Raw genomic sequence first — 13,331 nt, forward strand, 5'->3', positions numbered from 1 at the left:
ACCGCGTCCTTTCAGCGCAGGTCGCGACTTTGAAGCGCGGGGCGGCGGGGCCGCGGGGTGACCGCCTCACAGCATATCGGCAACGGGCGGGCAGCGCCTCCCGTTAACCCTCCCTGGGAGCCGCAGCTGCCGCTGTGTGGGGCGCGGCGGGTAACTGCTGCGGGTAGTGCAGGTGGAGGACACGGGGCTTCGTCCTCGACCAGAGCGAAGTGGGCTGGAGCAGTTACCGTGTTTATGGCGTGTGTTTGAGGGAGGGGTGTACCGTTGTGCCAGCGGCTACGGTACCTCAGCACAGAAATGCCTTCCTGAAAGCGGGCTCAAACCTGGGAACGCCGTCTGGCAGGCACCCAGCTGCCCGGCGCTGAAGGAAGTAAATCTCGGTACATTTTTCGTAGTGAAAACAGTACCCTGGGTGTAATTTAGTTTCCTTTCTGAGGAGGAGCGAGGCCCCGCCGCGAAGTCGGGCAGTTGCGACAGCGATTGTGCAATGAAGCCTCAAGAACTCATAAAGCCCTGTTTTTAATCTCCCCGGTCTTGTCTTTCTCTAGGTAACTGCCATCGCCAGCTTTTATTTTCGTTTTCTAGCGGCTGTGCATTTGTGTTTCTGACAGAATAAGGGCACAATATGGTCATTGCAGGATAATTAACGGTAATACGCTGCAAACGAAAGTACTCCCTCGTGTTTTGCACGTTGTTGTTGTCCAGTCGCGAATCTAAATTACTAGCAGGAGCACTTTCCATATAAAAAGGTTTTCAACTTGGCATTTCCTAGTGAAACTGCAGCAGTTCTCTGCAAGTTACATGAGTTAGTACTGCCACATCCCCAGGCAGATTGTGAAATATTGCAAGGCTGAAATTAACACTGAGGTTACTCCTTAGAGGAGTCCTTTGTTACTTTCCTATTATAACTGCCTGATTTGGTTTCCTAATTAGTTTTGAGACTGTTTGCTTGGAACCAAATTATATTTGTGTGAAGACAAACAAATTTTAACTTTTTTGGAGGTATAGGATCCTTTTTTATGAACACTTTGGTTTTCTCATTTGAGCAATCTCAGTGAGGTACAGTGCAAATAAAGTTAGATGCAAAACCTGCAATGTAAATTTTTGTTTGTTCTGAGCCAGCAGCTTTGCTCTCCTGCCTGGTTTCCCATTAGAAGAGTAATGTCTGTTTATTTAGCTTCAGGTTGAAATGCTCTTTCTCAATGCCTGTCCTCCCCTACCTTCCACTCTCTTTCCAAACCTGTTGCTCAGTACTGGAACCATACCTTCCTAGAACCGATTTGGAAATCGTGCAGAAATGCTACCCTGCAGTGCTCTTCTACTATGTCTGTACTGTCCAGAACTAGAAAATTACCTCCATAACGGGATTAGGTTGAAAGAAAAGAGGTGTAGCAGGGAGATATATCAAGGTAATGAGGAAGTTAAAAAAAGACGGAAAAAGTAGAATGCCAAACTAGTAGTTTCTGTACTTTGTTAAGTTCATAGTCCATCCTGAGCCCTTGGCTAGCCCCGGGCCTGGGTGTCCTCCGTGTACCCTTGAGAATTGCTTTTTCTAGCCAGTCCCCTTTTTATGACGTGGTCAGCTTCTGTTTCCCTGCGCAATCATTTTTGCATTTTACAAGTATAACGCACATCTGGGCCACTTGCGTGAAGTGACAGAAATTGCTGGGTGTGATACAAGCAGGTAGCAGCAGAGGGCACTGTTGTACTCATGCGTTTGAAAAAGTCTGTGGATTTAATTAATAACCCTTTTGATTTCTTGTTATTATTAAAAAATTAGGCATCTGTGGTGCTTCAGTTTTTGATGTATCTTTTCTTGTTTGGTGCAGTTTAGCTAAAAATGGCACCCATACTGGAAGAAGCCACTGGCAACCAAAGCTCATGGGATACTTTGCTACCAGATTTCCCTAAAGGACCACTTTGCAGATATCGTAGGAAAGCTTCCTTCAACTGGAAGGAGATGGCAGTGTTCCTAGATGGCGAAGATGTCATCCAGCTGAAGGTAAACTTTGCAAGAATTGTAGGCATGTCTTAATTTGGGGAGTATGTGATTTTCAAAGGGAGAGTATATATACTCTGTAGATATAGAGCATTTATACTCCATATCTATATGGAGTATATGGAGCATGAAGAAATTGCTTTTGCAAATCCAGTTTCCAGAGCAGAACTTTCAAGCAACCTACTTAAACTCTCATTACTGAACATCAGTACAGGGGAGACCAGCAGGTGCTATATTACAGAAATTAATTTCAAACTGAGAAAGAACTATATTCTCCCATATTTCTTTTCTGTACTGTTTGCATTAAATCATATATCTTACGTTTTTATAATGCACATGATGAGCTAAGTTCATGCCACTGTCAAACATGGTATTTCTGTCTTCCTTTGACCTGACTTAGTTTCTTACAATCTCCTGTGCTTGCCTTAATGCTTATGTGGCAGTGCAGTTGGACAGATTAGCATGCCTGCCTTGCTGAATACTAACCCTATCATAAAGAGAGGTTAATTGCAGCACAAGTGACAGACCATTTAAATATATTTTTTATCTCTCTGGAATTTTGTCTTTATAAATTTAATTCTTCTATCAAACAATTATAGTTTGAGGCCTAGTATTATCGTAGAAGAACATTAACTTGTTTTGCTAATAATTTTAGGTTAACAGTATCATGTCATTTTTTCCGCCTCAAGAACAGAATCTTCTCTGCTCTGGAAGGCGATCCGCTATTTGCGCATCATCCTGGAGAAGATTTGTGCCATGAAAAATATCAGGAGCTGACATTCCTGCGCTGTAAAAGGCTCTTTGAGTATGATTTTCTTACTTTGCAAGAGATCAGAGAGAACCCGTTAAAGATATTTAATCTGGTGAGCTGTATAGGAATGTACGATTGGTCTCCATGTCTCCAGTACTTCTTACATTGCAGCGTAAGTACAGTTCAGAGGGTACAGGGCTGTATATTTGAATTTAAGTTTCTCGAATAACAGAATTCCCTAGTTTTCTGCCTATTTTATTAAAGCTATACCTTTTCTCCAGTCCTTTGTTTTCAAAAATGGAATTCAGTTTAACTGTTTAGAAGAATCGGAGAGCTGTGGGATGAAGCTAGCACATCTTTGTCATTAAGCCCTGTCTCCACTGGAATCTCACCGGGAAAGTGAAGTGGAGCAGTATAGACAGGGCTACAGAAAGATATCTTGATGCCTACAGCTCCACTTTCATTTGTCCACTCCTCTGCCTCCTCTCTAGCATAGTAGCAGCCAAAGAACTTGGTTGTTGGGCCCTGTTTGGTGGCTATGTCTTTGCTACAGATATAGGTAGCAAAGTTCAGAAACTTCCTTGCCTAACCCTCAGTGACTTGATTCAGGATAGAATCCAGAAGGAATGTAAAGTTTCTTACTGACATCAGTGGCTGGGATTCTGTTCATCAGTTGCTCCTTAGATGAGCCTCTCAAGAGCAATACTTGACATAGCTGATCAAATAATATTAGTTGAATTAATTATTACTCTTCACATGGCAGAGGTGGTGTAGTTTTGTTATGTGAACACCTATCTAGAAAAACCGAAGCTAGCTTTAAAAAGTGTCTGATCTTGAAGCAGCTACCTTCAGTTGCAATAAAATGAACTAGAATAGTCTTAAAGTTTTAATTTACTCGAGGATACATCAGGACCAGTGGAAAGTGAGCGCATTAAACATTTTTAAGGGCTTGCAGTAAGAGCTTGATAAGGTTAGAGCTGTGAAAATTCAGTCCTCTGCAAAGGGGCCTTGGCACAATGAAATCCTGACTTACCTCCTCCAGCTATAGTCTAAATAGTAGTTTGCTACACAACCTACTTTCCCTGGTCTCTTTAATGGATATCACTATTGCAAGTTATTATGCATGACCAATTTGTGCTTTCTGTCACAGGGTCACAGATTTCATTCCTAATTCTCTGTTTTTACAGGTGTTTGCAGGTCCAATTTTGAGTGCTTCTAAGAGGTTTGCAGACTTTGTGAAACAAATTTATAGCATGGAGGTAATTTTTTTTTTTTTTTTATATAACTTGTGAGAAATGGGCACAGTCAGAACCGTGGCACCTCCTGCGCTTTTATTTCTGATCTCTTTATGTACCTAGGTACTTCTGAACAGCAAAAGAAAAGACCAAGGAGCAGATCAAAGCACTGAGCCCTGACTATCTTCACTGCTAGCTATTATGCCACTTTCTGGATCTGGTTTAGACTGTCCAAGTTAACATGCAGACAAAGTTTAGGGACTTCCCCCAAAAGGCGATATATAGATGACACCAATTTAGTCTCCATCCACATTCATTTAAGAGTATGCTAGCAAGTTTTCGCATGCTCAAACACTCCCTCCTCCCACATCTACCTCATACACTGTGCAAAACATACCCTTGCCATGATGCTATAAAAATTACATTCTGGTGCTATAAAATGGAAAATAATAATGTCTTAATGCCACAGAAACACCACATGGAGTCCAGTGGAGACTCAGGACCAAGTACCTTGCGGAGTAAGTGCAGCCTATCTGATATAGAAGGAGCCAATCCTAAACAGTTTCTCCTGTCTATGCCATTTGGCCATGTGGGCAGCATTCACCGTCCAGCCTGACCCTTTTTGATTTTGCAAGATATATATGCTAAGTACCCTCCAACTTAGCGTCATGCTTCTTTTGTTATTCTTCATCACTTATTATTTTTCATTTTTGTCAGCCATGCAATTTTGTTGCTTACTTAATTTTCTGAAATGGTGTGTTTTTCTGTCTGCTCATAGACAACAATACACTGCTACATAGTTCTGATTGGATACCCCATGCTGAAGATCAGGATAAATTCCTTTAATCACTCTCAGCCAAAGCAAAAGCCTTAGGATATGTATTTGTCAGAATTATTTTGCCTGAAGCTTCAGTTTTTTGTTTTGTTTTTTGTTCTCACTTGCTTTTCAAAGGTTTGTTACTGAAGAGCGTACTACAGGCAAAACCAGTCTAGGGTAAGGGGTTGCAGCATGCACATCTCAGTGGGGCTTCAATCAGACAGTGTTCCCAAATGCTGCCGAGAACCAAGTGTATCCATATATTGATCTGATATAAATTTATCCCCTTCAATAGTTAAGGCTATTTATAATTTTAAAAATAAACAGCCCCATTCTGGTTTTCCCCTAACTTTGGGAGTTCCCAGAACTGCTTGTAATGCAAGCAGACTTGCAGATTTTCATCATGCAACAGTTCTTTCAACCCAGACAGCTGAAAACTTGGTCAGTAGATGTAATAATCTGTACTTGCCTGAATGAGTCAGCCATCAGCAAAGGAAAAAGCACCTTTAACTCTACCGTAGGCATGATGTCGTAGGGTTAGGGTTACATTTGACTGGTTTCTTGCAATTGCAAGTTACTTTCAACAGCTCAATTTGCAATAATTTGATAATGTTACTATTTTAATTGCAATGACAATGTGCCTTTTATCTCCTTATTTAGATTTTTGGATGTTTTGCTCTGACTGAACTCAGCCATGGAACTAATACCAAAGGCATACGGACTACTGCCACTTTTGATCCTAGCACTCAGGTTAGTCGTTAATGCACAGGAATAATATTTGACACTTAAGCTCTGTTATTTACTAACAGAGCGGAATGATTCGGGGATTTCTTTGTTTAACAAGAATGAATTAAGTGCAACTCCAAATGTAAAAAAGAAGAAAAAGGCCATGTATTTACATTATTATAAATAATTACAATAAACCCAGCAATTTCTGTTTTCTTGCTCTCACTTCCATTTGTGATATAAATTAAGGATAGTAGCCTTCTCCATTGTTGTGTCTCTTTAGGAATAGTTGGACATGCAGATTATATTGTCTTTTGTCTTTAAAAGTGAAGGCTTTATATACGAAGATTAGCATTATTTCCTGAGGGTGAGAAAAAGAAATACAAAAAAGAGATAACGAGACTATAAGAGAGACCCAAAGAGGAAAACAATAAACTGCTTTTTCCATTAGGAGAGTGCTTACTGCTGATAATTTGTTTGCTGAAAGCAGTATTACTGCAGAAATTAATTTATTGTCCTAACATTTATTCAGAAATTACTGTAGTTTTATGTTAAGGGAGAAGAAAATAGGAGATAAGAGGGGAGACTGATAGAACTTTCTTTTGTCATCCGCATGCAGCATTTATGCCAAGTTGAATTTAAGATGTGTTACTTAATGTCCCAAGAAGGTAGGCTTATCATCTTCCCCAAAGACTCTGGCTTTTTATTGCACTGTAATATACAGAATTGGGTGCTATTACTGTCAACAATGTCACAACTTGATGTGGCTTCAGAAAACTGAGAAATAAGAATCATAGATTTGAAACGTAAGATTTTATATGCTTCAGTAGGACAACATTCCCGTCTGCGTATTTTCATATACAGGCAAATCAGTGAGCATTTATGCAACATGAATGATCAGATCTCTTTCCAGAAAAACAAACAACAGGCTTGTGAGATTGACAGCATGAAAAGTTCCATTTAAATAAATTGAGTTTTAGGCTGATGATGAGTGCATAGCAGTAAAAGTGGCTGAAATGACTAAATCTTTGTTAATATCGTGAAGCTCTGAGTTCCAAGTTCTTTTACAGCCAGAATGCACACAATTTGGAATCTAAAATTCTGAATGCTGAAGCTATGTCTAAATTTCAGGATACATGTATTCTTCAGAATTCCTACTACATCGCTCCCTAATTGTCCAAACTGGGAAGTGCACTGCCTTTCATACTGTTAACCAGGCTTCCTTTCCGTACAAAACTGTGTAAGAAGGAGGTGGTCCCTGCATCACAGTCCCTCACGTGGACTCACAGCTCAGCTTAACCTGAGATCTCGGAAATGCTTCTGAGTCCATCACTTTGCTTTACTTTTTTTTAACTGTTTAAATGGCCAATTAGAAGGCTGAATTTCAGGCTTTACAATGAAGTAATGAACTTTTTCAGCTCCAAATTTTTCCTAGCTTCTCTCCAAAGTTGAATACAATAACAGAGATCTCAGCTGTTGAAGTGGAGTACAGAATGAAGAACGAAATCCTGGCAGCTAATGGATGTTTCCAAAACATTACTATGGTCATGAAAAAAAAAAAAAAAAAAGAAAGAAAAGAGCTGTGTGTTGATTTTTAGGATTTATGTCATTTGCTACTTTCTTTCCTGGATACAGGAGTTTATCATCAATACTCCTGACTTTGAAGCTGCAAAGTTCTGGGTTGGTAATATGGGGAAACATGCCACTCACGCAGTTGTGTATGCTCAGCTTTATACTCCTGATGGACAGTGCCATGGACTACATTCCTTTATTGTACAGGTAAAGTACAAATATCGCCAATCTTTTTTGTTTTCCTTTTGGGAGGAGTGGGTTCAACTTGTGAACTTTCTGTTATGCTGTTATTTATATCTGACCAAACAATTCTTTAATTAGTGCCTTTAACATTTTTTGCGGTTGTAACAAGTGTACTGGTTTTCAATGTTCACCGATTTTGTGATGGGTGTACAGCCACTTATATACTGTCAGTTTTCTGCAGAAACTTCAGAAAAATACAAAAGAGCCCCAGAAAAGCCTCCAGATTATCACACTACTCATATAATTAGAACTAACCTGTGCTATATGAAATCCTGAAAGTCTTGGGTGAAACTTAAGATGATTTATGTCTGCCGGTGCTGCAGACTGATCTGCATGAAATCTGCAAGTTTCTGCCACAGATACCAGTTTCTGAGATTAAAGGCGTCGGAAAATACAGCAATGCAGTAGGGAAGTTGTCCATAGTAAAATGAAGTAGTCGCAGACTGAGCAGAATTTATTACAAAATTAGGGAATATCTCAAAGCTGGTTGTTACATAAAAGTTCCATTGATTCCTGCTATGTTTGTGTACACTTGAAGAAGGTTTCAATGGTAGTCTGATGAAAGCAGTCATCAGTGTTAAGGCATATTTAACACAGTGATGTAATTAGTGTCATACTGCTAAAGTACTTTTCATTAAGGGATCTATGTCCTGAATGAGTACAAATTATATCCAGAGAGTTTTCTTCAGCATAATAACAGAATACAAGTTGGGAAAATTTTCACTGTTTCAAAAGTTTAGCCAGTAACTTTCATCATTCCACAACTGAAATAATGTTTCGTTCCCTCTTCTATGCAGATTCGAGATACAAAAACTCTCCTACCAGTGCCAGGTGTGATGGTAGGTGACATAGGAAGAAAACTTGGGCAGAATGGGTTGGATAATGGGTAAGTCAATCCATTTGAAGGAAGAAACATTCTAGATTATATCACACTGTAGTGGTGTGAATATCCTCCTGTGTCAGTTCTGTCTTTGCTTCTGAAGTATTCGCTAGTGGTCTTAAATTGTTGGTATTTCTAAAAAAACCCCAAACACCAGATTGAATAATCTTGAATTTCAGTACTTTCTATCTGAATAACCATCAGCTTCTCTGACTTTTTAGAATATGAAGTGCCTCTGATACTCTGTGAATATTCCCAGTCATAGACTCTGCAACAATAATAATGAAAACAAACAAACCAAAAACCCCAACAGAAATCCACTAAGTTCTGAGTAAAGAACTGAATCATCCTTTGCACCCATCTGGGTGTAAGCCTTAATTATTTTCAGTGTCAATTTCCGGCACATGGAAAGGCTAACGGAGGTCCATAGACAAGTTTTATTCTTAGTAAAGATGTAGTTCTGTAGTTATCTGTACCAGCATCCTCCTGATGTCCGAAATAGGCTGTAGTGGCAAAAATAGCACTGACTTTTATGTCTAGATATCTCATTTTCATTGATGCTTTTTTGCCTGAAGACACAGATGAAATAAAAATTAAAATACAGAAAATCAAGTTTTATAAAGGAAAAACATTAAAAGGCCTGGAAGAGAAGGGGAGGGAGGATGGACTTTGGTGGTATTTTTGCCTGCATGTGCATTACAAACTAGTACCCACCAGATGGCACAGCAACATAGGACTGAGCAATCGAAATGTAGTTCAGCTTCATATTTCTGTAGAAATGTTCAAATTCTGCTGTTCATTCTTAATTTGCAGCGTAGTTTTACGTGCAACGCAAGGAAGAAGAGCGTGCTTGTCACATAGCATCAAAATGCATGTTATTTTAAAATCCATTTATCACTTGATCCACTGGGAAAAAATAGAGCGTTATTAAAATATTGGTAACAACTGAATAATCTGAAACTGTAATCTACTTCATATATAATGTAAATAAGAGATACCAATAACTTCCTATCTTAATGTCAGATGGGGTCCCATACCTTAGTTATGGCATCACATGTCATTTAAAGCAATCATAGGGCATTCTAACCGTTCTGTTTATTTTGCCTTGCTTTAAAAAAAATTATCATTTTCTGCTAACAGCAATGCCTCAGTTTAAGGCAGCACCTGAGGATTAAGAAGAGGGACAAGGGAGCCCAAAGTTACCAACAAATACTCTTCAGCTGAAAATTCTAGGAGCCTGTGTTCCTCATCTACCTCAGCTATTTTCTCGGGGGGTCTGAGGCTAGATGCCAACATTGTTCACAAGAACCAGAGAACTAGGTTTTGGTTTGCAACATTTCTGCTCACACTGAGCTGTCAAAAATGTCAAGACTTGTACACATTGTTTTTCAGAGGTACATGAAGGCCTGGATGAGGACTGTAGAAATCGTAGCTACCTTCAGCACTTAGTAACTGTCAGGTCTATTTCCGTGTAGTTACACTGGGGATAAATGGTCAGAGTGACGATCAGAGCCTGACGTCTCTGGCAGAGGTGTCAGATTTTGTTCCTGTGCTTCACAAAGCTGATGCTACTAATTTTCAGTATGAGTACAGAGAGTTAAGCTTCTGAACACTTATGAAGGATATGTGGAAGAAATTCCAGAACTTCCTTGGAAAATGCCATTGTTTTATGCTATGTAAGAGAACTCAGAAGGTGATTGTAGTTGTCCCTTCCGGCTTTGGAAAACAATTAATCTCTTGGGTCATTTGGCTGAAAGCTGGTTTCCTGCTAATGCGGAGTGTAATGTTTTCAGTAACAAAAGAATTTCAGAAGTAATGTGGGAATTTTTGCAGTGCAAATCCAATCGACTAGCCTGCTGCTTCCAAGTCTGTCTTTCCAAATAATTCTCATAGTTTCATAACTGGAACGTCCAAAAACCACATGAGTTTTGCAAGTCTTTATAACTTCAGCTACCCTGACAAAAACAACAAAATCACTTTAAAATATTTTTCTTTCTCTCTGTTGTTTACAAAAAACTGTGTAATCAATACATAAATGATTAACACCAGAACTCCAATTTTTCTTATGGAGATTTTAGACTGGTCTTTTTGTTACCAGAAAATAAATCAGACTGCCACCAGGGGATGCACCTGCTTCACTCTTTAGTTTTATAATATAAAAATGTCCACCTGTTGCTAGTGCTCTGGTAGTCTTTGAAATATGCTGTTCACTGAAGTCCCAAAATGATATAGCAAAATCATTTGCTATGATAATTTGCTATTTGAAAAAAATAGCAAAAACAACCTCTGAAAAACCTGTGGGTATTTGGGATCCAGGGGCTCTTCAATGAAATCCATGGCAGGCACAAGAGGAGGGACTTAGAGGAAGAGCTTGGGTAAATGCTGATGTGCATTTCTGTTTCTTCCCTTTGGTGTTTCTTTTCTTTTGCTTTGTTGCCCACCCTGGCTAGTGTAACCTTACCAAAATTACCCGTGGCTGCAGTTCACGTCAGTAAATGATTCCCACTGAGTTGGTGGTGAACCAGTTTCATCTCCAGTTTTAACTAGCAGCAAATCACTGCTTTCCCCACTGCAGAAATGGAAGTGATGCCCAGCTGAATCCATATGGCAAAGAGTTTGAAAATCAGTTACAATTGTGTTTCTGAAGTGGTGCTTAACATGCCTGTCTGTGTAAAACATGTTCTGAGCTTGTTCAGCAGTATCCATCGATAATGTGTGTACAGTTTCTTGAGCAGACAGAACCTATGATTAGGGAAGAACTAGTGCAATGAAGCTAGCAAAGATAAAACAAATCACTGCCACATAGAATGCTATTTATTTTAACTGAATTATTTGTAAGGGAGAAAAGGGTCTTTCTGGAGGAAAAAGAATTGTTAACTGCATGTAATTATAATGATGGACTTTGGAAAACCGAAGTTTTTAATTTGCAGCTTAACAGCCTTTCATGTACAATTAAAATGTGATCAATCTCTCCAGACATACAACATGCCGAGACATTCAGCATGTTCTCTAGCAATCACTGAGGCCGGATTCAGTTTTATGGATACTGAAAACAAAACACCCAAGAGAAAATGGGTAAAGGGGATTTATTGGGCAGAATAGGAATAAAGAGTGTAGAAGAGCCATCTTGGAAAGAGACAGCAGGTTCTGAAAGCCCTCACTACAATTCCTTGTGTACTGGTGAAGATGGCATACATCACACAACCTCCAGGCCTTTACAGATAACTTTTAAATGGTTAATTCCTATTTTTTTTCTTTGTTACTATTTCAGTATCACTGCCAATGATACATTAAGATTCTGCTACTGCTAGTTTAAGGGCAGAACAAATGAAAGTCTTGTCCTTCAAGGGTTTTTTGTCTCCTAGTGTTTATCCTCCTGACTTTTATATTTTGCAATGGTTGCAGTTGTTTCACTGGGAAGATAGGAGCTGTAATACATGGTTGAAACATAAATAGTCTTTGGAACTTCATCTTACAAGCTGAAGCAGTAGTTTGGTGAATATAATTTCCATACTCAGCTTCTTTGGTTGTTTGCTTCTACTCCCACACTGCCTTTTTCTTTGTTCTGGGACAAACATTTCGGTAGCAGTGTAGGGGACTCAACTAGGGAACTGGAAGTGCCTGGAAACTAATCTGACAAAAAAACCCCACCAAGTTTGGCTCTCTTCAACCGGATCATTTGTCAGGTCTGGTTCACTGCAAGGCCACAGAAGAGGCTGTTCCAGTACAGGGGAAGAAAAAGTACAGGCATGTGAATGAGAAAGCAAAGGTAGAAATCAGTCCTGCTTCTCAAATAAACAAGCTTATGCTTGTCTATTGTCTTGTTTTTATTGTCTTGCAGCCTCTGATTGGAGGCACAATTACAACAGTAATGAAGCAACTATAAAATAAAACTAAATGTTAAAAATGCCTGTTCCTGTACTTACGTTATCTGAATACAGTATCATCAATATTTCAATTCTTGTGAACAGTAGTGCCACTTTCACAGTTAAATGTTTTACAGGACACATCTTGCAGATTTTCAGTTTAGGTCAAAACAATTAGTTTTACAGTGGAGTCATTGATACTTCCCTGTTTTGACCCTGTCCACTTAGTTTTGACAGTCGAGATTAGACACTATATGGGTATACACAGTATTGTGCACATGGCTAAGATGTGGTCACATTGCTGAAGAGTGCTGCTTTATATCCTCATTTTTGTCACTCACATGCGCCTTAAAACTGTGCAGCCAAAGGCAGTTCATGCTGACTTGGTGGTGCTAATGGGGAAAAGTAGAGTCAGATCTGGTCACGCATTTGTTTTATCAACCACAGAAATACAGCCTCACATGTGCAGTGAACTTCAAACAACCTTTTTTCTTCCTTAGCAGAGCACTGTCAGCTCTTGACAGTTGCAGGAATCTGCACATCCAAAACTCCTTGCACAGTTTGCACTTAGACTATAAGAACTTCAGTGTGAGTAGGTCTTTGTGTGTCTATGAAGTACATTAAGATAGGATTAGCAGGCATATAAAATGCAGTGCTACTGAGCATTACTATTACAGAGCTGCATTCTTAGATTAGAGCCTGGATTGTAGAAACTAGAGCTAAAATTTTGCTTTGCAGTTTCTCCCAGCTTCTCTGTAACTCTTCTCAGCTCTAACCTTTCTGCGAGTTTCAGTCTGGAATATGTGGCTGTTCTCTTTCCTTCTGCAACTTTTTCACCAAACCTCTCAAGAGTTCTTCCCAAGGTTTACTGTATCCCATAAACAGCCGTGAGATCATTTCATGCTCAGCCTTCCAATACCATTCACCTGCTTTCTGTTTCTGGCTGGAAGGATTGAAGGAACTGTCACTGCACCATCTCTAACGTAGTCAATAACAAAAGCTGGCAGGAAAGGCATTTTAGTGAGTCTGAAATTCACCAAAGCATGTTTGAGCTATTTGTACTGTAGGTAACAGCTTATTAATTTAGTACTGGCAAAAGGAGCTCTTAGCTTTTCCAGCTGCTCCTTTTTTATCAGCATTACTGCACACCAGAGGAACTACTATTGCATGATTTAAAGTCATTAAGATTAACTTTGCTTGAAATGTTCCCTAAACCACTGGCCAAAGGACCCAGACAAGAAT

The 13,331-nt window shown here is 39.4% G+C and overlaps 1 protein-coding gene across 5 annotated transcripts in view; it reads left to right on the forward strand.

Moving 5' to 3' along the window:
• The window catches only part of ACOX3 (acyl-CoA oxidase 3, pristanoyl), a 32,720-nt gene that overhangs the window by 90 nt on the left and 19,299 nt on the right, over positions 1-13,331 (forward strand). Inside the window, exons 1-7 of one of the 5 annotated variants that reach the window (XM_030491884.1) lie at positions 2-548; positions 1,830-2,002; positions 2,689-2,922; positions 3,938-4,009; positions 5,463-5,552; positions 7,164-7,307; positions 8,141-8,229. In XM_030491884.1, coding sequence (XP_030347744.1) covers positions 1,841-2,002; positions 2,689-2,922; positions 3,938-4,009; positions 5,463-5,552; positions 7,164-7,307; positions 8,141-8,229 — 791 coding nt within the window. In that variant the 5' untranslated portion in view covers positions 2-548; positions 1,830-1,840. The other 4 variants (XM_030491885.1, XM_030491883.1, XM_030491886.1 and 1 more) reach the window with 4 other exon arrangements.

Source organism: Strigops habroptila, chromosome 7 (assembly GCF_004027225.2).
Source record: "Strigops habroptila isolate Jane chromosome 7, bStrHab1.2.pri, whole genome shotgun sequence".
In the NCBI taxonomy this organism is placed as follows: Eukaryota; Metazoa; Chordata; class Aves; order Psittaciformes; family Psittacidae; genus Strigops; species Strigops habroptila.